Source organism: Meleagris gallopavo, chromosome 10, assembly GCF_905368555.1.
Source record: "Meleagris gallopavo chromosome 10, MGAL_WU_HG_1.1, whole genome shotgun sequence".
NCBI lineage: Eukaryota > Metazoa > Chordata > Aves > Galliformes > Phasianidae > Meleagris > Meleagris gallopavo.
This window is the reverse complement of record NC_139413.1, coordinates 9411865-9439171: the sequence shown is the minus strand read 5'-3', so window position 1 is coordinate 9439171 and position 27307 is coordinate 9411865. Positions and strand designations below refer to the sequence as shown.

The 27307-nt window shown below is 37.5% G+C and overlaps 2 protein-coding genes across 13 annotated transcripts in view; one reads left to right on the top strand and one right to left on the bottom strand.

The window, feature by feature from the left end:
• Positions 1-1469: 1469 nt before the first annotated feature.
• Positions 1470-27307, bottom strand: part of HENMT1 (HEN methyltransferase 1) — a 37939-nt gene continuing 12101 nt past the window's right edge. For 5 of the 7 annotated variants that reach the window (XM_085231441.1, XM_085231443.1, XM_085231444.1 and 2 more), the window contains 5 exons: positions 22479-26076; positions 18141-18258; positions 10344-10429; positions 8325-8463; positions 1470-4844 (listed from right to left, as the gene is read on the bottom strand). The gene's annotated coding sequence lies outside the window, so the exon portion shown is untranslated. Of the gene's footprint in view, positions 5619-8324; positions 8464-10343; positions 10430-18140; positions 18259-22478; positions 26077-27307 lie in introns of all 7 variants that reach the window. The other 2 variants (XM_085231442.1, XM_010715650.3) reach the window with 2 other exon arrangements.
• EEIG2 (EEIG family member 2) lies at positions 3999-27298 on the top strand. Of its 6 annotated transcripts, none has more exons than XM_085231439.1 (11): positions 3999-4231; positions 14055-14175; positions 14744-14773; positions 15226-15342; positions 16493-16539; positions 20286-20392; positions 21867-21962; positions 22510-22690; positions 22780-22907; positions 23290-23359; positions 24838-27298. In XM_085231439.1, exons 1-11 carry the CDS (start codon positions 3999-4001, stop codon positions 24851-24853), a joined length of 1146 nt encoding a protein of 381 aa, XP_085087565.1. In that variant the 3' UTR covers positions 24854-27298. The 6 variants fall into 6 exon arrangements, with proteins under 6 accessions (XP_085087565.1, XP_003208721.2, XP_085087566.1 ...); XM_003208673.4 differs by having other exon boundaries at positions 24833-27298; XM_085231440.1 differs by having other exon boundaries at positions 22507-22690; positions 23293-23359.

Below are 27307 nucleotides of genomic sequence, written 5' to 3'. Positions count from 1 at the left end.
TAAGAACAAGCAACCAGTTTATGTCATCTGACTGAATGATCCTCGGGATATACACAAGATAAATTAGAATATGTCAAAACAATAAAAAAGTCACAGCTGAAGGATTGTTTGGTTTGGGATAAAATGAATACTGGCTGTGCTCTAGTTTCAAGCCAAGTTAATTAAATCTCCACCAGCACAAAATTTTTCAAGGCCAACACTTTGGACCCTTACTAGCCTCTACAAAAATGCAATGATAAATTCAGATCCTGTGATTCCTCCAAACTGCCTTTCCTAGCATGTGGTTCCAAATTGTTTCATCCTGACAAGAGGTACTATGCCTTTGTTAAGACTGGTGCCAGAATACAGAAGTTTTGTGTGATTCAGGACACTGTGATTTGTTAGCAGAGGCTAATTTGGGTATGCTTCTGCTGTATTAAGACTCTAAAGACAGATTTCCTTCACAGATCAGGCTCTTGAAGGACACAGAACACTTTGTAGAACAGGGGCTGTTACCTGAGCTTTATTTATCACGCAGCTTCAAACACACACACAACACAAAGGAGTGACCATCCAACTGATAAATCAGAGTCTGCCTGTGTGGGTTAATACTGAATACATTCAAGCATTTTTGGAGGACTGAGACTTTACAAGCAATACTTTAGGAGGACTAGGACTTTATTTTAAGCAGTACAAGTAATACAACAGAGCTTACTTAACCACATCATACTTGTTTCCACTGAGGTCGTTTTTCAGTTTAATTTAGTTTCAAACATCCAATTTCATTTCTTTGACAACAGAGTTACAGTGCTTACAACTGCCACTGTTGAAAGCACTGATCTGGGTGCAGGTTATAGCCTAAATATCATACCAGTTCAAGACCAGAAAACATGCTAAAGCCAAAACAAAGGAAAAATAATTCCACCTGTTCCAAATACTCTTATTCTCAGGGGAAAAAAAGCTGCAAGGCAAGAATAAGAGTGCCCAGCAGGGAAGTAGCACTACAGAAAGGATACCAGAGAAACACAGGTTACTTAAGTAACACCCCATCTCTAAAGATACACACAAATGCTGTAGAGTATTTTAAAAGCCTCAAGACATTGATTTTGCCTACAAACAGTTGCCTGTCCAAAAAATAGATTTCTTTTCATTCTTAGTATTTCATGACTCAAGTCTTACATTCTTCAGAAAAAAAAGACTACTTTTTGAGTTACCTGTTCTATCTGAATGTAACTATGATGTTTGAAGATACTGATTTCCTCAAAACTTTGTTTTATATTTATTTAATAAGAAATCCCTTTTATTTGAAGTGTATTAGGTCCTCCTACAATGACATTCTGTACTTTAAACTTGCAGAAACCTTATGAAAGTGATAATACAGGATTTTGACTCAATGAGTGATAACTCAGTATTTACCCTTTTTCAAGGAAATTCTTCATTATTTTGAGTACATTCTGATTCAAGAGTCTATAAAAACAGAAAATCATGCCTTTGATTTTCATCATAAACTTTAATCAACGAAGACTGCAATTCTTTACTTTAAGAATATGAATATACAACAGTTGAATGTAAAAAGTAAAGTTTAAAAGTAAAGGTTATACCTGAACCAAAGTCTGTGAGATAATTGCAGAAGTATTTCCTCATTTTAATACTAAACAGCTCAGGTTAAAAGAGAACAGTAAGAGCAAAAACTTCCCTTATAAAAAAAGAACTGAATAGAGGAATACAGTTAATAAGGGAAGTACACGTACTATAGTACCTAAGCAAGAAAATTAATAAGGCAAGTACATATACTACACATAAGCAGAGAAAATAGGACCTACAACAAAAAGTCAAAACTTAAACCACACAAAAACAGCCTAATGACAAAAGCCATATGTAAACATGACTTAGCAATTGTATTTCTAACAAAACAATTTTATGATAGAGCTATAACTCCATTTCCAGCTGAAACCCAATATCACAAAGAAATTAAACTACTCAACAACAGAAAACAAACAACCAGACAAACAAACAAGCAAAAATACCTTCTACCCAACAACAAAAAGCACAAATCCAGTTACCTTGGGGCTGTGCTTATATAGGTTCTGGTGCGGTGTAGGTGAGGCCCCCAGGTGGGGCTGCTTAGGGCCCTCACCCCACCTATTAACTCACACAGCTTTCTGGGAGTTTTCAACTATATAAGGGTCTGCATGTTAGTTTTGGATGTTGAAATGGCTTGTGAAGGTTGTTTGTTGCTTTTTTGCTTATCTCTTGGACAGGAAATTTAGCAATTTTCTATTTTTTTTTTAAGGTAAGATATATTAGTGCTGTTTGTAATTTTTGTAAGCAGTCTGTAGGCTATCTGCCTGGTACCTAGCTTTGTGGTTTTTAGTTTTTTGTTTTTTTTTTTTAAGTATTGATGTTTTAAGATCTTAAAAGCTCTTATTATAGCTAATATTTCTTTTGAGTAACTGTAAGAGTTTTTTTTAATGAACCTGAAGTATTTTTTCAAAACTAAGAAACTCTGGTATGTTTGTTTAAGAAAAGACTACTTTAACTTAGCTTGGTAATAGTCAGATCCAGTAAAGAGTATTATCTGCTCTTTCTAGGTACTAGAAGTATATCAAGTTTGTTTAAGAGTGCTGTGGAATGTAGGATACAGAGAACTACCTTAGTGTTTTTCAGGTTGTACATCTCTATTGATGAAGCAATGTTGAATTACAGCACGTGGTGTAAGTGCTGTTCAGAAACAGAGTTCCCACAGTAGGGCCATACAAGTAGGGATCTTCCAAAAGGTGTCTTTGTAGTAATTACAGGACATATGAGTGTTTTGGGAAGTTTTTTCTAAGAATAAAAACTGAAAGAGTCAGGTAAAACTGCCCTTAATTTTGAACTGGAAGAGTGTGTTTACTAATTAAGTCCTGGGTACTGTAAAACTGTAAAAGCAAGAGTACTTTTTTCACTTCCTTTTTCAGTCCTTGCTTATTTCCTTCTGGGATTGTGCTACACTTTGGTTTTGCTTAGCTGTGCATGTCACTTGTGATGTTTGCAGTCATTTGGGGTGTATTCCTATAGAAATGTTTTAACAGTATTTTTTTCTGAATGAGTAGCAGATACATCAAAGAACATTCTGTAGATTTCATGTGCTCAGCACCATACAGCACAGTCTTGTGTGTTCCTTCTTTGTGAGAACACCTATGTGGCTGTAGGAAGATACAGATGGTGGGTGTTGTTAAGCAATGTTCTGTGAAAAGGAAGTGGAGGTGCCGGTAGGTGCTGCTCATGGCTTGCTCTGGATAACTCCAGGGATGGGTGTGTGGCTGCTCCCTGGAGTCCAGGTGCTGGCACTGAACTGCTCCTTATGCAGGATTCGCAGTATGAGTGCCGCTGGGATCATATCACAGCACCGTTACTGCATGTAAGCACAGATATACGTTTTCTGCTTCACTGCAAGCTTATGAGTATTCGTTCCTCGTATTGGAACTGGAGCCGATGCATAAGGAGTTAAGAACTTAGATATGAACTGCTGAAAAGACCCAGCCACTGTTTGAATTCCAACAGGAAGAAACAGAATTCAGAGTTTAAACGTCAACGTCTGCAGGCCGTTTTTGAAAACCCCGCATTCAGCACGTTGAACGTCAGCAGAAAGCCGTGCCCTAGCGGGCCGCACCCCGCAGGAGCCCCGGTTCGCGGCGGAGCTGCCCCGGCCGGGCTGCAGCAGCTTGACTCCGTCGGGCGGCGCCCGCGGCCGCTGTCCGGTCTCGCCGTGCCGGGCAGCGCTCCGAGAGCTTTCCGTGAAGCGGCGCCCGAGCCGCAACCGTCGGGCTCCAGGAGAGGGCGTGGAGAGAGCCGCGCCCCGGCCGTTGCCAGCGCGGCGCCCGCGGAGCGGGGGAGCGGCTCCCGGCGGGAGGGGCCGGCGGGGAGGTACCGGCTGCCATGTAAGCGCTGTGGGGCGGGGCTGGAGGCTGAACAGCACCCCGAGCCGGGACCGGAGCGGAGCTGCGCTCCGTCCTCTCGGTGCCGCCGTCGCTCCGGGTATGGGTGCGGAGCGGGGCGGCGGAGCGGCGCTGCCCCGCGGCTCTGAGCGCGCGTGGGGGCGGCCCCCGGGGGGCTCCCGGCCCATGGCCTTCATGATGATAAAGAAGAAGAAGTTCAAGTTCCGCGTGGAGCTGGAGCTGGACGAGCTCTCCTCCGTGCCGTTTGTTAACGGCATCCTCTTCTGCAAGGTGCGGCTGCTGGACGGCGGCAGCTTCAGCGGGGAGTCTTCCCGGTAGGTGCCGTCCCGGGGCGATCCCGCGGCCCTTTCTTTGGCTTTCGGAGCCCCGCAGGGGGCGCGGGCGGCGGGTTCCTGGCGGTGCGGTGCCAGCCGAGGGTGCGCTGCTGGCGGCGGTGGCTGTGGGATAGGGTACGGCACTCGTAGACTCGTCGTCGACTCGCTGCTTGAAGTCGTAATGCTTCCAGACAAACGCTAAGGCTCTTAAATACCGGTGAAAAGGTGGAATGAGTCCTCGAGCGGCTGAGGCCGCTTGTGCTTGAGCCGTGATGTCTTTAGCTGACGGGGTGGGTAAAAGGAGAAGAAATTCCTGCCGCCGGCTAGCAAGTCGGAGCAGTTGGGTGCAGGCTCTCTGCCTGTCGTTTCTAGATATATAGATACTTGAAAGGAGAATCAACGTTAGCGGGTTCGTGGAGAAGTGCTGTCTTCTTTCCTGCGTGTGTTCGAATCACGTGCTTTACTGGCTGCTCCTGCTTGATGCTGCAGTGAAACTGAGGCAGTGGACAGCTGTCCTTTTTCCTTCTGCGCTGCGCCCCAGCGGTAGAGCTGTCACTGCCCGGCTGCTGCCCCGGTGAAACAGCCCCGCTTCGGTAGTGCCGGGTAGGGGCGACTGCGGGCAAAGCAAGGTGTGCTGTGAGCTGCAGGTTCACCCCAGGTCTCCCATAGGGACAGAGAATGGCCCTCCCGTTACAGTTATTCCTGTTGTGTGGCTAATTATATTACTCTAATGTTATTATAAAGAAGATTAACTGGAAATGTCTCCTGGACTTCTGTGAGGAGACAGAAGTCATTAACAAATCTATGACTACTCAGTTATTCTCTTATTAAAATGTATACTGCTGTTGTAGAGCTTCCAGAAGTATCAGCTTTTAATTCTATAAGTCAAACTAATAAAAGAAAATAGCACCAGAATTAGAACTTTGGCCGAATAATTCATTCTTGAACCATTCTAATACACTAGCATGTGCAGTTAGACATTGTGTTCTTCTGTATGGTTAACAGGTAATCCTAACTGTTACTGTTAACCATACTGTTAACCATAACTGTTCTGTTCTTGTTTTCTGTCTTTTTTTTCTCCTGAATATTCTTCTTGCAAGCAACTTCATTTTAAGTAATATATAGATAATCATAAGTTTAGGCCCTGATGTACTTCTACTGTTCTAATGCAGTCCTTGTGGCCTTGAAGTCACTTTCACAGGCTGATGTATTTCCTGGATAGTTTATTTGAATGTAGCTGATTCCAGGTGGGCCAGTGTGAGTGATGTGAAGGAGACGAGGCAGAATGTGCCTCCAGAAAGTGTCAGTGGAAGCATGATGAAGCTGGGAGCTGTGCTGAAATAGTGCACTGGATTCAAGCTTTGTAATTCTTCTATATTCTTCGATACTGGGGTACAGTTTAAAAATAACAACAGTAGTAAAATACATCAGTGCATCAAAATCCCGGTGAGTGTGTTTGTGCTGGCCTGAAAAGCTCAACATACACTCAAAGGAAGGTATAGAATTCCTCTGCAGTGATCCCTCAATGACAATTTAGAGAGTGCCTTTGCTCTCAGCTTAAGAACAAACTAATGGATTTTCATAGTGGTGATTCAGCAAAGGTCCGAATAAATAAGCAAGAAATTAAATTAACAAGAGTGGCAGCATTTCAAGGCTTGTCAGTTTGCTATTTCTTCTTAAAATAGCAGTCATCTTCTATTTGCATGTGTTTCAGTGTAAGGTGGTGGTCATTTTCTGGAAGTAGTCATCTTTGTAGTGTTAGGAAAAGCTTGAAGGACTTGATTGTATTTCAGAACACAGTATATAGACTTATCTGAAATGCTGTATTATACATGGAAAGACTGACGATGTCTCCTTAATAGCTTTCAGCCATTTTTGGTATTGAGGTCTAGTATTTTTCAGGGAGAAGATGCTGAGAATTAAGTTCATACTGATACAAACCAATGACCCACTGCCCTTGACTTAAAAGCAAACAAAAAACCTACTACGGAATCAAACTTGAAGAGCAGCAATATCAACAAGCTATAAACTAGGGTAACATTTGTAGGAAGAAATGGCCTAAGAAGGCTAGCAGCAGTGCAGTCAAGGCCTGTGTGTAGTGAGTTGTCATGTGAGCAGATTCAGGCAGTCTGACTGAGCTCTGGATGTTGCTGTATGAATGATTAAAACCCTGATCCTGCAAGCAGTATCAACTTCCTGGATGTCCCTGAAATGGGACACAAATAAGACAGACAAGCTTGAGTACTGAAAAATGTTTTCCACACCTTAAATCTCTACCATCATGTAAGTAATGTTACTAAGTCCTAGTTCATATTAATGAGATTCTTTTCTCAGTACAAAAGCTCTTCTAGTTGGTACAGATGTGTGCTTGAAGTGCATTAAAAATCTATAACCAGACAAAAACAGCATATATAGCCCAGGACACAAACACTTCCAAAATAAATATCAAAAAATCTGAGTTGTTCACAGATATGATTTTGTACATAAATTTTTATAACTAGTTTGAAAACATTGATTTGAAAGCAACCTATGTCCATCTGTGAATATTTTTCTGTAGGTGAAGAAAAACTGTATTACAGTACCAAATGTTTTCAAGTAATCCAGTAATTTAAAGTATTTTGACAAGGGGAAAAAACCCATTGAATAGGCAAGTAGTAGCAGTGTTTAAAATTGAAGGAAATGATGTAGGAGACTAGGACCCTAGAAATCTGAGGCAGATGAATGCATTACAAGCTTTCACTGTACAATATGAAAACCTTAAGTTGTGAAGTTTTAAGCTGCCAGTCAGCCATCCAGTACAATCTCTTTACTGAACTTTCTAGTATGACTTCGGGATCTTTACAGTAGTTTTTGAGATTTGACAACAAAGGGTGTGTTCTCAACAAATATACAGGGTATATGCCAAGTTATGCTAACAGCCCCCAGTTCTACTAAGAAAACTTAGACCTGGCTTCATATGCAGAAAGGTATCTGCATTTTTATTTTTCCCTTGGCCAGTGGTAATAGATATCTATCTCTGAAACTGGATAATTCTGCAGATTCCCAAATACCACCCAGTTGTACACTGTTCACAAAATCCTGTGTAAATGTGTGTACCATGGAAGAACAGTAGATTGTCCCCGGGCAGAAATTACACCTATGAATATCTTAAACAGGAAATACTAGTATTCTAGGGTACAGGTTTCAATGAGTATTATGTGTGTTTTTTACAGCTAGTACAATGCAGTCAAATACACTGGAAGCACAGACTGTCTGCAACTGACCTCACTGTAAATAGACTGAAGAAATAATTGATAGGTCTCAAGGGTAGATCACTGCTTATAGGCTGAGCAGCAAAAGAGAAGGCTGCATATGAAGCAACCAACTGAGTTTTCTAAACCAAAGGATCTTATTTCTTAAGAGGGTACTTTCAACACTCTACTGTTCAGGCTGAGGCTACAGTAGTTGTAAACCTGGTAGTTAAATTTTCAGTTGGAATTCCCCCCCTTTGTTATACAAAAGGAGTGAAGGATTTGTGTGTTCTTAGTAGTCTTCAGTTTGGTCAAATTCCCCTACTTCAGAGTTTTGATTTGTTATTTGAAGCTGCTTATGGTTCGCTTGTTCTACTATGATCCATTCAAAACAATCAGAACTAAGTTAATTATTATATCTGTGTGTGACAAGAATATTGATAGAGATGGGGGGGGTGCTAAAAATTAATTTTTTTAATCCAAATGTTTTCTCCTGAAGATTCCAGAGACAAGCTTTTGAGTTCTGAGAGGTAGTTGCAGAGCTCTTGGGTTACGTGTAATTATATTCTTATTTCTGAGATACGAGGTAGAAAAGTAATTTTCTGCTGTCGTATTCATATCTTCTGGACAATAGGTATTTCTTGTTTCTACTGATGCTTGGCTGCCTCTTTGCCAGCCAACTGTAACTACATTTGCTTTGTGTGGCTGTGGCAAGCACATTTTCTGCCCCAGTAGGCCTTTAAATTGCTTTCTAATCATTGTTCCTCTTCCTGCTGCTATTGCTTTTGAAAGGGAGAATTTCTCCTGATAGCAACACAGCTTAAACTGCTTCCTAAACAAACATACTTGTTAAAATGACATACCTGTCACGTGGGCTGCTGTCCATCTCACTCTCATCTTCCTGCACAACATATGAATTCTGTGCACAGTCTTCAGACTTAGTAATGAGTTGTGCTATTTTTCATAGCTTTTCAACTGCAACCTGATTTGCTGATGGAGAAACTGGAACGAAATAAATTTTCAAAAGCTGTGAGACAAGTTAGTGGTAAGAAAAAATAATCATAAGGCCTCAGTAGCAGCTAAGAAAATGTTTGTCTAGATGGTATTTTGCATGAAAAGTAATGGGTTAAAATACAGGTGAAAATGGCTCATTATTGTGAGACTTCTTACTGTAAGTACTGGTAAGAGATGCAGCAACAGCTAACTTGTCAGGAAAAAGTTCCTGGAAAAAGATGTGTGACAAGCATCTGTTAAAGAATGGAGTTACAGGTTTTTGTAAACAACATGCCCCTGTCTTTCACCAATGTTATTGTCTCCTGTACTTCTTCTGCTCTATATTGAGGAAGATCTGTCTCTGCATTCTTTATAATTTAACAGAAATAGCTGAAGATGGGAGTTAAATCATTTTCCATCTTTTCTTTAGGTTGTTGCTCTTCCAACTTCTCCTCCTGGTTCATCCCTATTGTTTGCAACTCCATACCCTCATTTCCACTCTCTGGTCTTGCTACGGTGTCTTTTACTGGGGAGACCCAAAACAGGAGTCAGTTCTATAGATAGAGCCTCACAAATGTTCAGTGGAGGGAACAGTAACTTCTTTTAAACTTCTGGCTACAGTCTTATTAATACAAATTTGCCTTTCACTGTACTAATTCCTGTTTAGGTCTCTACATTTGCTTTTAACCAGCAATGTTTTGTAAGTAAAAAATAGCCTAAAGCAGCTCTGTTTTCATACTACAATCAGTTGGTACATATTTTTATCAGGAATACCTGACATGAGTACTATCAGTTAGATTTAACCTAATTGTTATGTGTAAAAATGTGAAATGGAAAATGATTCCTGTCTTAATGTTGCATATACTAACTGCTGCATGCTGTACTGTAGACAAGGGAAGCTCTTCCTGCAGAGCTGTTCGCTGCTTTGTGTAGTGCTGAAATCTGTGAAAAACTGAAGGAAACATTGAAGCTCTGCTTGTAAATGATAGGTTTTGTATTTTTGTAATGCTTAGGAAAAATATGTTTTTGTTGGAGGGAATGCATCTTACATGACTCAGGCACGGATGAAACAATGTTGAAGTCAACTGTCTTTAATAACAAGAAATAGATGAAGTTCTGTATAAGCTGATTATTACAGTGTATTCTTCAGACATGCTGCTCTCAGCTTTAACTTTAAGAGAAGACTAAATTTAGTATTCTGTTTATTTAGTAACTTACAAATAAGTATAGATGGTTTTTTTGAGACATATTCAGCTACAAATGAGCAAAAATGTTCTATGTTCTTCAAAGATAATGAGGTTAGAACTGGTGCATGTACAATTGGGTATAAGTTATTAGGTGATGATTGAGGGAACAAGCAAAGGTGGGAGAAGGGGTGAATTTAGGTTATTTGAGGAGGAACCAGAGTGAGGAATAAAGTAGTAAAATAAGTAAGGGACAGAAAGGGCCACTCACTAGTGCTTTTCAGTGCTCATCTGGTTGTGCCGTTTTCTTATCAGTGCAGTCTATACTATCTTTACATTAAATCTTTTTCTAATTCATTTTTTTGGGTGTAGGCTCTGTTTGGTGTGTGTATGGTGGGAGGCCGGGAACCTCAGCAACAGCAGCTGAAGTCAGACTGTTCAGACAGAAGGGAGTGAAATCATGGACTGGTTTAAGTTGGAAGGAACCTCAAAGATCATCTAGTTCCAACCGCCTGCCATGAGCAGGATTGCCAGCTACCAGATCAGGCTGCCCAGAGCCTCATCCAACCTGGCCTTGAACACCTCCAAGGATGGGGCATCCAGTTTGTCAGAGCAAATGAGTAAATTAGGCCAATGGTGCCATCTGTATCTCTGTCTGATCTATGTGGCTGTCTGTGCATGTATGTGGCGTGTTGGTGTGATTACCTGGAACGTATCTTCAGCATCATTACTGGTTGGACCTTAGGCATGGAGAGCTGCAGCAGCCCTGATCCAGCATTATGGATTTTCCTCTGAAAGAGGCAAACAAACCTTAGATAATGCTGGAAAAGCTGCTCCCACTCCAAGTTAACTCATCTAGAGGCATTTTATTTATTCTGTTTCAGACTGTCAATGTCCAGTCTCTAAAGTTCTTGAAAATCCTCAGAAAACTCTTGTATAAAATCACCAGCTTTAAAAACAGCAATAATAATCCTGTTTTTCTTGTGGAGTGGAAAAAGCTTTTTTTTTTTTTTTGAAGTACTTATAGGAGTCTTTAGGTAACTCATGTTTTTTTACTAAAGCTGTAGAATGTCTAAGCAAGCACTCTTTTCCTTGATGTACAAAAAACTACCTACCTGATTGATTCCAGGAGTATTTTTTAAAATGTTGATATAAATTTTGTCTAATATAAAGCTTAAATGGCAACTTGAAGTTGTAAACAAATGCTTCCAATTTTGTTTCCTTCTTCCTAATTGCAAAGCAACTGTGTTAGACATGCCATCTTTTTAACTTCATGGTCTGCATATGGCTAAATGTTCTAATCAGCTGTCTAGAATAACTAAAAAACCTGAATAAACAAGTTTCTAAGTAACTAAACGCAGTATTTTTGCCTCTAAGGAGTTCTGACTTCATTTTTAAGCTTCTCCTGATTCATTTTCTTGATTTAGGAAGAAGGATGCTTCTTCCTGATTTCACAGGATGCTTAAGGTCTTTACAAGTAATTTATGTTTGCATTAGTGGCCATTAGATGAAATAAGCCATTATTAACATGTCATATCCATAAGGGAATAAATTAGGACAATAAGCCAATTGGGTTAAGGCTTGTTGCTTCTTGTATGTTTTCCATATTGATTTTTTTCTCATCTGTGGATCTGAAGGGAAAAGCAAGACTTTTATTCTGTTGTTTTAAAATGCAGTTGTGTACAGCACATAAAGTACATACAGGAAGGAACTTGTTGACAGCAAGTCTAATAGGAATTTAGTCGGTGTGAAATTGTACCTTTAAAGAAAACCCACAATTCGTTCAACTGATGGTTAACTTAAATTGATTCCAAAGTTTGGTCTATCTTAAATATCTGCCTATATTGGATTATTCTTGGCTAGACTGTAGTAATAGTGTTTGCTCTTGCGTTGCATGGAAGTGCTACAGCTAGTACATATTTGACTGTATCTTAGTAACAAGATGCATTTTGATTCATAAAACAACTGTTTCTGCTTTGCATGTGGTGAAGTGACTATGAGGCTCATAGGAAACTGACTCATAACGGAAAGCTTTCTCCAGTGTGCCCCGTAACACAGGCACAGTCACCAAGAAGTTGTCTGAGTTCACTTCCATAGTAACCAATCAATGTAACTTGATTTTCTGAAGGTCCTGCATGTGAACTAAGAATCTCAGAGGCTTAAATAGTAAAATTGTCAATATTTAACTTGTTTCCTTTTCAGTCTAAGGGGAATTAACTGCTGGTGTTTTTTCTTACGCCAAAATTACCGTCCTTAAAATGTTACATAATTTTTTTCTATATCATGAAATTGAAGGAAAAGTTCAGTGGTTTTGTGTTTTTGTCTTTGTTTTTTTCCCCTCTTTCTGCAGATTGTATATAAATCTTTCAATTATCATGCTCTTTAAAACCATGTGCCTGTGAAAGTAACTGATAACACTTTGGGGGGGGGGGGGGGCTCTTGATTTTGATTTTTTTTACAAGATTTTTAACATCAGTATCTTTATGTTGGGGCATTTTCATAGGAACACTTATTGTAAAATCTAATTATCCTGTTTAATGTTTATTACATTTGCCTGAAGAAACCCTGACCTGTGATGTGACTAGATGGAGAAATACTTCAGATGTTGCCTGTATCCCAAAGTATAGTGCTTTTGTGCTATTTTTCTTACTTGACCAATGAGATGTGTGTGTATATATAGGTATTGGTAGTATGTTGAAATAAATTTAAGATCCTTCTAAGGTTTTGTGGACATGGCTATGTTTATCAAGCAGATACTACTTGTTTATCTTACAGCATATGTAACATGCAAATATGCAGACATCAGATACTATGCACTTGCAGTGTTGTGCTTGACAGTGGACAGACATTTAGCTGACTATTTTTTTATCTGAGAGACAGCAACTGTCACCTAAACGCTACAATAACTATTAAAGCCTTCTCTGTGTAACAGAACTTAAGTTATCCAGTGTCCCTTGAATCATTTTATTGTACTCGGCTTCTTGGCTTACGGCTGTTTCCAGTGCAGTACATAAATGTGTAATTTACCTTTTCTGATTTTTGATTCTGTTCTGGGTTTATCTGTCAGATTGGCAGGTTTTTTGTTTTTTTTTTCTTTTTAATTTAAAGCACAGAAAGATTTACAGTAGAAAACGCAAAGGATAAAAGGTAGATTGTGGCGCACAGAGCCTTTTCCTCTTAGGTCACGTGTTGAATGTGACTCAGTGTTGTATCATCAGAATCTGTTAGTCTGTTGCAGTAATTAAACTGACTCATTTCAGGCAGGCTAGTTTATTCCAACCTTAGTAAGTCATTGTGCACACAAGCACTGTAGCTGGCAGCCTCACCAGCACAGCAAGTTTGAGCCTTGTGATTCATCCTTTCTCCATAGGTGATAAACTCTGATAAACTCCAACTTAGGTAGAACCACAGAGTTTACCTGCGCTGAAGGTGTCAGGCTAGAACTTCCAATAATAAGGAGTTGTAGGAAGTTCATACAAAATAGCATTATCTGCATTAGAAAAATGGAAGAGAAGGAAAAGGGGCAAATAGTGCTTTTATATGTGAAGATTTGAGTAACTGGAGTGATAGAAGGTACTGTAGATGCTCTGCAGTTCCAAGTTCTGAGTTCAGAAATGTGAGACTAGAAGAGAGATCACTGAGTCTTTACTACAGTCTTTATCTCCTGCCACTGACAAACAAGCCAACCATGTCTTCAAATACCTTAAGATTACTTTGCTCCTATGTCAGTTATTTGAAGGCTGTTCTACAAAACTGTGTTACAGTTTCAGATCTTGTAATTTTCAGCTTTAAATGCGTAGTTATGCTTTATTTTGTTCCCAAGCACTTCTCATTTGAATTAAGAAGTCCTTTGGTGTCTGCTTGAATCACTTAGCAGGTTTTTTATTATAGTATTTCCTTATAAAATACAGGGGCTTTTTCTCTCATCTCATAGTCATTTCAGAGTCTGTTCATCTTCAACTTCAGTTTTCCTCATGGAAAGATGTGTTCCATTGGCAGTTAACATAGCTGAAAGCATTCTACATTTCGTCTTTTGCAAAGCTACCTCATTTTGCTGAGCTGTAATCCTGCAAAGAACAAATCCATTCAGATTAGATATACTTCCAGTACATAGCTGAAGTTCTTTTATGCTCCAAGTGCATGACTTTGTATTTTACATTATCTCCTTTGAACTTGTCCAGGCTTCAAATTTAACTAGTTCTCCTTGTATGATGCTTCTTTTCTCTGTATTGAAAAACTACTACCAGTCTTGCTACACAGGGAAGCATGAAGGATGATTACTTCAGGCTTTGGAACAGACTTCAGTGTCCACTTCACAAACAGCAGAAGCAGTACTTGTTCTTAAGCTGCCCTACTGTGTGTTAGGGTCCTGAATGCATACACAACTGTTATTAAACATATCTTTCCAATATGCAGGGAAGTGGTGCAGGCAAACTGTGTCCGCTGGAAGAAGAAATTCATATTTATGTGTAAAATCAGTGCCAGTGCCACAACAGGGATTCTGGATACTTGTATCTGCAGAGTGTCTGTGCGGAAGGTAAGTAGTGTTTCTTCTTCCCCCATTCTTTCTTCGCTTGTTTTGATTGTAATTTTAAGAAGCTGATACATGTAATAAAGTTAATTTTAGCTGCAACTATGTCAGGTATTTTTCTCGCATAGTAATTTATTGCTTTATCTTGACTAAGTTATGGAAATTAGTTATTAAACATATATTGAAAAGAACAGTCAGTCATTCCAGCAGGGCAGCAGAGTAATTGCTATCAGTCTCTATTAAGGTAGCCCTTGATGGATCCTTCTAGCAAGCACCAGTAAACTTAAAAGCCTTGAACTATGTCAAATGTGAGAATTTAGAATGAAGCACTTCCTGGACCTGGAGCTAGACTTTACAGAAGGCAAATGCTGGTCTGTTGTCAGGCACTCTCTTCATAGCATCAAGATGCTGGCAGACACTAAGGACATTATTAATTAATGACCACAGTATAGTCTAGCAAATATGTGGTGAGATATATTAAGACTAAGACTAATATTTGCTTTTTTTAAGTCAGTATTTTTAGTGGTTGGCTTGAATAATTATTAGTGTCTCTTGTTTCTTTTTTTGTTCCTAGGAGTTAAAAGGAGGAAAGGCATATGCAAAGGTAAATTGAGATTAAATTTAGCCTATAGATTTTTTTATTTCTTCTAATTCTAAGTAATTCTTGAATAGTACTGTAATACCTGTGATTTCCGTAAGTGTACTATGGTGAGAGTTGTCTGAACTCTTGATAAGTGTGTTTAATACTTATTCTATCATCAGAATTTTTTCTTTCAATTATATGCAAAAGGGTTTACTTTCATCAACCCTTTCAAAATACTTCTTTTGAAAGACTGCATCAAATCCTCCTTTTTCTTATTTTGATACTCTAATAGGTAAATGAAGATAGATCTATGTAGAATTAGATGCTCAGCTTTTCAACGTTTTGTCTTGTGCCTCTCCCTTTAATAGACATCATCTTAGTTGCAAGAAACTACTGTTGAAACTACTGTGCATGTAGAAAGTGCCTTCATTTAGTAATATGCATTCTACTAACTTTCATTTTCTCTTTAACAGCTGGGCTTTGCAGATCTAAATCTAGCAGAGTTTGCTGGATCAGGAAATACCACTCGTCGCTGTTTATTAGAAGGTTATGATACCAAAAATACAAGACAAGATAACTCCATTCTCAAAGTAATTTGTTTCTTTTTTCACAATTAAACTAATAAAGCAGAAAAGATGTGGTATGTTTAAACATGAAATTAAGTTTTAAAAAGTATACCTGCTGAACCTCTTCCTAGAGGGAAAATAAGTTCAAGTGAAAACATGAGCCTCATCTAGACAGTATCATTAAAATCCATATAGTCAGCAATAGAATTGGTCCTACTCTTGGATATAGAGCTAGATAGCTGTAAAACAAAAGCTTTCAAATGGTATTCCTACTCCAACAGCAGTGGAAAAATGGAGTAGTGAAGTACAATGGAGACAGTAAATACATCTATACAAGTATGGGAATTACATCTCTAAGACTGGACAACTTCCTGTGCAGGTCTCCAAGTGAATCAATTCTTATGTGTGAACCAGCTGTAATACCTCCATGAATCCTGTAACCTAACCTTTTCTTTTGGGTAGTAGGAAATATAACAATTGCCAACAATTGTTGAAACTCACCCTGCTTTTTTCTCCTGTAAGCTTATGGAGAATGAGAAATGGAGTAAGCTGCACAGAACACATTACAGAAGGTTGCAAGTAAATTAAAAAAAAAAAGCTTGTCCTGCCAAGACACTAGAATTTATTTCTATTATTAGTATACCATTCATGCATGCACTTTCTGGTGTCATAAATATACTCTGACTTTAAATTGATGGCTTTGACCCAGCCAACAAGCATTGCTGTTCTATGGTATTATTTACCTTTTGTGGTTTTACTTTATCTGTGATGTTTGCACAGATAGTTCTAGTGTGCTGGCAGTTGGCTAAACACTGTTAGTAAACAACATACTTTAGCATCCACTGTTTTAAACAAAAATCTGTTTGCTCATGAATCTTCTAGTTTCAAGGGAAAAATAAAGAGACAGGAATTCTCTTGTAACTAGTAATGGTTTTAAGATGATTATTTATCAGCCTGTCTTTGACAGATTTTTTTAAATGTAGTTTTTTTCAAATGCTGCTTGGTTGTGTGTATTCACAGTACGTATGTAAACATGCACTTTTTTTGCATAAGCATTCAGTTGCATACGTGATGCTGTTTTCCTGAAATGTAAGATTTGTGGCAAATACAACTTAGTGGTATGACAAAATACCACAGATGGTTTTTTTTTCTTACAGTTTTTCTCCATGTGTAGGTGTTGATCAACATGCAGCTCATGTCTGGAGACCCATGTTTTAAAATGTAAGTTTTTAATAATTTGTGTTGGATAATGTTTTAGTCAAGCTTAAGTGGCTCAGTTCACGTTTGAAATCACACTTCTGCTTTGTGTATATCAATTTCTTCAGTCTGACAACACTTATAAAAACAAAATTGTGATGGTAGTTGAATAATGGTTAACATAGTAAAAACAGCAGTGGAAGTATCACAGTTCTCCTTGCTGTTAAATACTTAGTATGTTTTCAAGCAAAGACACTAGCCTGTACACCTGCAATGATTATAAAAAAAGAAGAAAACAGAGGCACGTAAAGGAAGCTGTTCATACAGCAGCCATACATGAAAATAGATATGACTAATGCTTGCTTAAAATGTGCTGTTACAGGTTTTGCTTGCTAATCTAATAAGGCTTAAATAAAACTTTTTAAGTGTGTAAAGAGTTCAAGACAAAGCACTTGAAGATTTTTAGGTAGTGAAGATATTTCTTATATATGACAGGAGATAGCAGTTTTGTCTATATCAGTTATAAAAGAAGTTGTATTTGACTTGTCACAAGCTATTTGAGGGAGGGGTTGATAAAATCCATTCATTCACAATTACTTAAATTCCTTAAGTCCTATTCTAACTCTATTCTTTTTAATTCTGTTCACTTCATTGATTGCTTCATTACTGTACTGAAACTAGCAGGGGATGGAATCAAAACAAGAGGACGTTTCTTCCAACACCGTGCAGTCAAGCTCCTTCCTAATACATATTGTGAATAATGAAACTAAGCACCTGAAAGATTTATGAAAAAACTCTGAATGAAATACTTCTGTGAGCTCTTGGGTATAAAATACATGAAGGTCATAATGTTTGTAAGCTAGAGGTGAGCTGCTAGAGTAATTTTCAGGCGATACTATTATTCTATGTGTCCCTGTTATTTCAGCTATCTGCTATTTGCTGCTGGCAGAAACAGTATGCAAAGCTATGTAACACTATGTTCTGAGACAACATGCTTGGCTTCTTCTGAGCTCTATCAAAAGAAGTCCCATCTAGTTAATATTATATAACATGAAAAGAAAAAAATGTCTTAATGGAAAGGGAAACCATTTAGAAGCATTTGCTAGCTTCATACTTGCTATGTCACTCTCATCTTTCTTGGTAAGTTCTCAGATTTTGTTTACACTTTGAAACCCTGGGTCAGAAATATCTCCCAAGGCTCAAGCTAGTGCTTACTTATGTTCTGCACTATAACAGTTTTACATCAATAAGAATTACTGCTTGCTCAAAATACTGTTATCAACTGAATTCAGACTCATGTTTTATCAAATGAATATAGGTAATCAGTGTTCCTCTCTATAATCCAAGAATGGGATAATATCATACAGGTTTATTTTGGTGTAATAAACATATACCAAAGTGTTCCTTAAAAAATACAACAATATCTTTGTTTAAAGAATTTTGATGAAGCTGTAGCTCCAGGAAAAGCAGCACTGCACTCTTAACTCTAAGATCTAATATGCAAGAGTGTTGTAACTGGTAGGTTTTAGCTGTTTTGAGGTAGGTTCTTGTGTACTTAAGACAGATAAGACTTGTTTTCTGTAACAAGTACAGGCTTTGCATTACTGCCACAGAAGTATCCTTACCATTGTTTCCGAGGGGATCTGAGAATAGAGCTTGTACCAGATTAGCTGAGGTTGTTCACTGTAGGAACTCTTCAGTCCAGCTGCACCACTTAAGTCCTGTTTCTTCTCCTTGTCCAACCTTAAAAAAGCAGAATAGAATAGTGTGAAATCTTATCCTGTGCTTACAGAACAAACAGTAAGATGCTACTTTCTAAATCACTTCTGTCAAGCAAAGCTGTTCCATTTTCCTGGTTACTGAGTATTTCTTGATGTCTTTGAGTCAGACCTACTAAAAATATCTCGCTGGTACTGATAAACAGTTTCTCAGCCGATTAACTTTTATCATCTATACTAATAAAATAATGTCTTTCTGTTTGGGTAGCCAAGTAGCTGAACTTAATAACTAAATAGTTTTCTGGATCCTTAGTAAAAACCCTGTGGCTAAAATTATTCAGACTTGGCATTTTCTTCCAAACTGATGATATACCATTTCCCAGAATGTAAACTTTCAACACAAACGGTACAAATAATTTATCTAATCCAGATGTTCTTTGTAGAAGGAATAAATGACCACCAAAAACAGTTGCACAATCCGAAATCAGCTACATATTTTAAGAAGTCAAGATGGCTTCACATCTGATCTGGGGTGATATCCCTGAAAGCAATCAATTCTTGCTTTGAAAGGTATGTAGGTTGCTCTGAAAGTAATGCCTCCTATTTCATTATATGACAATGACAACATATTAAGAAAACACATACTATTATAGCAAATACACCACTATTAGCTATGCATTTCTATGAGCAGTGAACACGACACTGCATGTTGTGCTCATAAAAATCTGCATGGCCATCCGGAACGTGGCTTGTCTTTCAGGTTGCTGTTGGCACTGCAGAAGCACACCATCTACCCATGTCATTGTGCTCACGTCCACACTTCGGTCTCTGTAAAGGTTCAGCAAGTGTCAGCGACTGTCAGTTTTTCTCTATGGAGGAATTCAGTGACACACCTTTGCTGCTTATGCACTTCCATGTCAGGTGTCATTCTGTCAGACTGCCCATCTGCTGCCATCTGTCACACAGCAACAAAATGTAATGGAATATTGGTGAAGAGGTTCAACCTCTGCTGCCATACTGCCAACATCTGCCTCTGATATCATGCACCAATGTAACAGAATAGAAGGCATTACTTTCAGATCAGCCCTTGTATGTTGGACATTCAAGTCACATAGGCATTTCGTGTCCTGAAGTGTTTTTTCTGCCCTTCTGTCTTAATTTCAAACTTAATGTGACAGGGGACATTAGTGTACATAGAGACAGTGGCTGATTTATTAAATATCAAACATAAAAATGTTAACAAGTTCCATTTGTATGCAGAGCAAGAGTCTTTTCCCAAGGTCAAAATAACAAAGCATTGCAAAACATGGAGATGATATCATGAGATGTACTTCAGTTGTGTTTGACTGCTTGCATAAGCAGATTACTTTAACTGTCATTTTCTAACACTAAGAGGTTTAGTACTACACCAAATTTAAGTTATGTGGTGCACAATGTTGGTTTTTTTTTTTAATTTGCAAGAAGTAGAAATTAGAAGAAAATACATGAGGATAGAAACAGAAGGCCCTCTGATAGGAGGGTGAAGGGCAATCACCCTGGAATGTCCTCGTGTACTGCAACAAAAATGAGACAAAATCAACAATATATTGCACTGCACAAGCCGAGTAAGCAAACTGTAGTTATGTGGTAGGGTTTTTTCTTTTTAATTTACCGTCTTACCATGTATTTCATAAAGTACTGAGTTACATCCAATTCTTAGCATGTATATAATCCTTTGATTTGCATGCTATAACAATGAACAGAACCTTCAAAATAAACACATCACTAAATGAATCAAGAAGAAAAGCCTTTCCAAGGATCCTCAGAAGTCGGAAGGACTGAGCAGATGGATGCTGTAAAAATGTCCTGAAGCACAGTAGCTAAAGCATTTTTTTTTTCCTTTTCTTTCTTTTTGTTTTGAACAGGAGCTAGACAGCATGTTCCCAGAAAAAGGTTACAAGACAGCTAGCGTGAAGCACAGTATGAATTATGCCTACTTCAAAAAAATATATATATCTGTGTTGATCGGTTTAGAGGAATCACAGCAAATTCTAACCACTTTTCTTCTTACAGGCCTCCTTCCACAGCAATGTCTATAGCAATTGCGGGAGAATCAGAATCTCTGCATGAAGACAGAAAAGGCAGAGAAGACTTAAAAGTAGTACATCTAGGTGTAGCAGGTATAAAATTTTGTTCTTAAGTTCTTAATTCTTTTATAACTGGCTTTAGAGCTTCAAGAACATACCTATGAATTACTTCTAATCTTAAAGGTATGTTGACAGGTGGCTCACAAAGGGTCCCTTTTGACTTTGTTTGTTGAGACTTTCCTAAATAACAGCAGTGGAATCTCCTTTTTTAATTTGTGTACCAGTTTGCTTAACGGAATGATGGAAAGGAAATGGGCTTGATGGGCTGCCTTTTTAATATTTAAAATCTTTCATTTTCTATGTCACACATCTTGATTTGCCCTGGATTTATATCTCAACAGAATATTTAATTTGGTCCTTGGCTTCAATTTATGAATCATGGTTTTAGGGATATGCATATCTCTAAATTTTGAATAGGGAAAGTTCTGAGTATTGTGTAAAATACTCAAGTAGTTATTCTGAAACAATCTATGTATGTAAACAATAAGAAAAAATACTTCATTATGAGTTGTTTTATTTTTTTAACAAGCTTCAGACTCTTAGTAATTTTCACCTTAAAAATTGTTTAATTTGTCTTAACCACAGTTGTTTTATGTAATTTTTACCACAAAACACCTCACACATGGTTCTATTGTGAGAAGCAGGGTAATTTTTTTTCTTTTTAAGTGTTTACAGGGTAGATAAATCTAAAACTATTGTATGGTAACTGGTAAGTCACAGCCTAAACCACTGATTGAGCACTTGGGGAAAGGCAATTTATCTGCATGACCAGAAGGGGTGGAGCTTGGCTGCACCTCTCTTAGACCTCATTTAAGGGCTGACTGCCACTGGGGAAAGCTTTCTGGAGATCTCTCTTTGGTGAAGGTTTCCCCTGTGAACCTGGAATTCTCTGATAAGGGTGAACAACTTTTTTTTCTCTTCCTTTATAGCATCTTTCTATTGTGCCTGCCCTTCCATCATCTCATCTCTCTTGTAATACCTTTCCCATCATATTGATTTGTCTAATTGCTACAATTATACTTACAAAGCTTACTAACTCAATGCTACTCTCAATTTTTGGGAGGAGAACCATGTTACATTTTGTGTGTGTGTATATATATGTTTTTTATATATACATACATACATATATATATATATAATTTTTTTTTTTTTTAAGGGAATGTATATTCTTTAACACGCATGGTATTTTTGTAGCAGTTAGACCTTTGAAGAGATTCATAAAGCATCAAATCCCTAATCTCTCTAGCACTGGAACAGGCTGCCCAGGGAGGTTGTGGAGTCTCCTTCTCTGGAGATATTCAAGTCTCGCCTGGACGCCTACCTATGCGACCTGGTGTAGGGAACCTACTTTGGCAGGGGGGTTGGTCTCGATGATCTCTAGAGGTCCCTTCCAACCCTTACAATTCTGTGATTCTGTGAAAACTGACATTTGAGTCTAGTCAAGATTATAAGTGAAGTAATGATGAAGCTGCCTTTGGCAATGTTACCTGACTAGCATGTTTTGCAGATCTTTCATTAAAGAGTGCCTCAGTTCCTGACGAAATTGGTGCATGCGGACATTCCAGAACATCAAGCTATGCAAGCCAGCAGTCAAAACTGTCAGGTAGTGTTAACTAATTCTTTATGAATTGTTTACGAATTGTTGTTTTTTATTAACTTCCACAATTGTGTACTGTAGAAAGTAAGTATAATTTTATGCTTTAAAAAAAAACTGTATGAACTTGAAACCTTTTCCTGGGAGTTTCAGGTGTGAGGAGTTTGAGGAAGGCAACATTTTCTCTCTTTATACATGTAATACTTTACCTGTTCAGATGTGAGGTAAGTTCTTCCCTGAACTTTGTCACTCCAATTAACACATCTGATAGACATTTTGCATGTATAAAAGCAAATAGTTTATCACTGGAGACGGACGTACTTCCAAAAGATTAAGGGGAAGTAATGACCAGGTAATTGTTAGGAAATCAGAGTTAATTAAAACAAAAAGAAAACAGCATATGCTAGAATACAAAAACTGAAATGAACTGGTGTATGCAAGTGTTTGCAAGACTCTTCAAATTTCTTTTCAGCTCTGTTTTCAGGATGGTTAAAAGATGATCGATGATTATGGCAGCTAACATACCTCATCTAGCTCCACTATGTTTCCCCAGCAGGATACAGCACATGTCACTCTAGATCAGCCAGTCTGTCTGAACTCTGTCACAGGAGAAACACCTCAGTGGGTAGTACCTCAACAGGAATTGGAAGTATTCTAGAATCCTGTAAAGAGACTGAACCAAAAGTAACTAACACTGATACATCTATTAAAGATACATCATCAGAAAAACCGTGCAGGTATGCTCTATTTGAAAGCCTTATCTAGCAGAACCAAAACATAATTTATATATCACATGTAAGATCTCTAAACATAATTATTTTTACAGACATCCTGTAAAGCAAGACTCTGTGGAATCACAGCTGAAGCGGGTTGATGCTACCAGAGTTGATGCTGACGACGTAGTTGAAAAAATACTCCAGAGTCAAGACTTCAGTTTAGACTCAAGTGCAGAAGGTACGGAGATAGATAAGGAAGCTTAAGGAAAGTTGATGTGCATTACACGCCTGAAGGCAACTCTTTTCATAGTCCTTGCAGTGTATATAGATCACTGTATCATCAACTTGATCCTGTCATCCAGTAATTGGAAAGACTGTTTCCAATGTAACCAGAGTTGCGTAAATCTAGTAATTTTCCCAAATAATCAGTTTTTAATCTTAAAAAGATATGAGCAGGTACAAATTCATAGGGAAGTTAGTTCCTCCAACCTATAACCTGTCAAATTTGATTCTTTACTTAAAATGCTTTTGTCTGAAAATATCAGTTAGAAAACCAGTAAATCTTAGATGACTTAATTTTAGAAAGGAAGCTAACATACATTCATACTCTTGCTTTCTAGAAGAAGGTTTAAGATTATTTGTGGGTCCTGGTGGAAGCACTTCTTTTGGAAGTCATCATCTACCTAACAGGTATGTAGACTCAGTGACTAATCCATGGGTCACACTAAACAGAAATGCATTTTATATGCTAGTCATTCTGTATACTTACTATTGATCTTTTCATCTTTCTTTTCTGTATTGTTCAGAGGCATCAAAAGAACTTGCTTGTCATGTTTTAAACCAGAAGACAAAGGTTTCTTTTAAAACCAAACTGATGTGCCAAGTAAAAGCATAATTTCTGGAGGTCCTGAAGACTTAGTTCCAAAGTTTGATATGAGCAAAGTTTAAGTATGAACACAGGAAACAGGCACCAGTTTGAAATCTTAGCTCTAGAGATTTACTATAGTACTCTCTGAAACTGGAGTCTTGTAAGCGTTCTATGCATCCGCCTTCACAGCATCAAATATTTTTCTTCCTTGTAGCAAGCCTAATTTTGTTTCCTTCAGTTTTGCTCACAGCTCCTTTTGTTTTCACAAGTTACATTATTCCTGTTTCAACAGCTTTTCCTTCTTTAAGCTCTAGCTCTAAACTCTGTCCTTTGATAATCTGTTTGACATTTTTTTTCATGTAGTTGTCTTAGAACTAGAGACTTTCTTCTCTAAAATCTCTTCAAAGATTCTGTATATACCTTTGTATTAGTTAGTGTCTTCTCAGACTAGAACGCATTAAAAACAGGTAACAAGGTGCTCTAACACACTGAGCTGCAGAATCATTATAACTCTAAGATTCTTCTATAATCTCATGGAAGTAGTGTAGCATGCATACTTCAGTAATTTCAGTAAGTACTTCCAGAGTGCACTGATAATGTGCTGAAAGTTATGAAATGAATGTGTTTAACACAAGGAAAAAATAATGATGGTTAGGAGAAAATTATTAGTTTATTTACAAACTGGGCACACTGATTTTTAAATGGGAGAACATGGTTACACAGCACAGTGCTGTAGTATACAGAATTTTGTCCTAATTCAGTTACCATGCTATGTAAAATTAGCCACTATACGATCTTGTTGGTGAGGTAGGAGACAAAGATACATAAACGTGCATTTATGCTTCAACAGGAACAGAAGACTAGAGAGTTTTTTCCTTTATTTTAACAGACCTAGACTTAGTTTTTAAGTCTTGTACCTGTGTGTGTGTGTGTGTGTGTGTGTGTATGCAGATAATTATTTCTATATGTTTGCAGTGAGTGGAAGCAGTATCCAAAACATAAAATTTAAGGAAGTTAAATATAGAGGCCTAACAATAACTTTTGGCAGGTCTCTAATATTATTTATCATTCTTTGTTTTTTTACAGTATTACACAAAACCCTTTAATGCATTAAACTGGAAATTACTCAGTAGCATGGTAACAGGGGCATGTTTTCTGCCCTTCAGATTTAGCTGTTTTGGTACAAGCTGCTTGGTTTTGTTTGCTTGTTGTCATACAGTACATTGTTATTCATCTGTGATGCTGTAAATTCAATTTTAACTGAAATTAATTTAACTTCTTCCAAACATTTTCAGAGTAGGATCTGGAGCATATGAACAGGTGGTGATAAAACGTTAGGCTAGAATGACTTGACCAGAAGAGGAAAACACAGAACTCTAGCAGCAACATTCTAATTCACGTTTCTTCAATTGCAAGAGTTGTGAAAGCCAAGAGGAACTTTGTATGAACTTGTTTTGGGAGAAGTATTGGAATGTCTCTTGCTCGGAAAGCTTTATCTTCTATGATATCAAGGGAATGTCTAGATGTCTACACGTTGTGGAAGTACTTGGACTGTTTTTATACATTATACCTGATGTTTAAGTGAATTACTTTTAAGTTGTTCCATAAATTTTTAGAAGCATGATTAAGTGGATCCTGGTTCAATGTTTTACATAGCAGGGCACATGTAGTTATGTGCCCTGCAGCTTCTTTTCTAAAGAAACTTCAAGAAGTCATAAATGAGTCCATAGAAACAAATTAAGACTCAATTTGATCCGTGCTGTTATGAAAGCCTTAGAAAAGCTACCTCCTTCTACCAAGTCAAAGCTACTATCATGTGAATGTTATGGTTTCCCCAGAGCTCTCTTTTAAACAGCCAAAATCTTTTCTGAGAAGAACTGATCATTTTAAGGATGAAGAGTGGAGGTGAAACTCGCATGCGTTTAAAAAAAGACTCTGTAGATGTATATCAGCCAGTAATAGGCTGTGTTAATTGTAATCAATATCTAGATGCTTCCATATATGAAATGCAAGTACAAGTGACAAAGCAAGTAGGTTATATCAAAATACCAATGCACAGCAGTTATTAAGAAGAATGCTGGTTGTTTCCCTTAGGATTGTTAAGGACAGAGTTCAGAAGCCCCTTCCACAGGAACTTGCTTCTGTGCACTAACCTAGAGATTCAGTGGGATGGTACCATTTACAAACCTCATCAGTAGTTTACTACCACTTTCACTTTTTTTATTGTAGCTTAACCCTCCTCAGTTAGTGTTTTTCTAGTGTTAGAAGGTGCCTTGAGGGGATAGGGAAGGTACAGAGATATTAAACTATATGCTAAGCAATTTAAGCTTTAAAACTAGGTAAACATCTAAATTACTACCAGTATAACTTATTAAGATAAGCACTTTATTGTAGATGTATTCTACGCTCTTAAAAAGAATTTCTGTGCAACAGACTTGCCTTTTCATGTTGAACACTTATTCCGTCACTGTCTGTCCACTGTTACATTAAGGACAATGGAATGTACTTACATTTGCACAAATAGTCATTTGCCTGCCAGCTGAGAAAGATGAATGAAGAAAGAAAATCATTAAAAGTTTTGTTAAGATTTTTGAAAGAATCCATATTTCTAATAGCATAGTTCTGATGACATATTTCCAGGTTAGGCTTGGATATGCTCTATTTTTAATTGCTAACTGCAGCTGACTTGTATTTTGTTACGACTGATTGTATTATTAATCAATAATTATTAAAAAGTAATACAAATTGCATGACCATTTTTAGAAAGCTCTGAATGCTTTAAATTCATCTCAAACTGAAGTTTGACATCTTTATGAAGTATAAGTAGGCCTTGTTTAATTGGTTTAATTAGGGAAAATCAGACTTTGTTTTCCATAAATACATAGTGAGTTATTAAACTCACTTGGTTTTAAGGAAGTTTCAGAGTTTGAAGCTTGAGTAGTGTTACTGAATAAGATGAATGAGTTATTTCTCTAATATGGTACTTCAACATATTTCCTGCTGTAAACTGTAATCTGAACATTTCTATGGGTAAAAAGAATTAATGCAAACATATTCTAGCTGCTGTGTGATATTATCTAAAATTTCATTGGAGAAATGGATAAACAGACAATACCTAATTGCTAGTATACTGTCTCTCAGAGCCTGATAGTTTCCTAATTTATAAAAACAAAACAAACAAAAAAAAAACAGCCACAACCTACTGCAAGGCAGAAAATGCATGGAAATTGCATTATGTTGCTTTCAGTACTTGTAAACACTGCTGTTTTTTTGACCAGTCTAGTAGAACCATTCATAGTTTCCTAGTTTACTAGGAAAACTAGGCACAGCTAGAAGAAATGTAAAAACACTGTACAGCTACCTATTGAATTGGGAAAGGGAATTTCCATAGCCCAAATTTGTTTTCTATGTTAAAATTCAAAGCTAGCTGTCATAGATAAGCTATTTATGTACTAGAAACCCATTATTTTCTTGCCTGGGCAGATTTTTATAAATAGGACAAAGTTTTACATGGAAATCAAGCTTTAAATAAAGCTGTGTTCTAGCATTTTATTGTTTATCTTCAAGCTACAATTCTTAACCAAGTAATTCCTGAATTGTGCATATCTTAGAACACAACCTTAATACTTAATCTATTTTCTTTTTTGTAAACTATGCTGTAAGAACATTGGACACTCATGTTGTGAACTGTTTGGAATATGTTTTCTAGCTGTATTTAATGCCAATGTCTCAGACAAACAATAAATGATATCTAAATGATACATATTCTT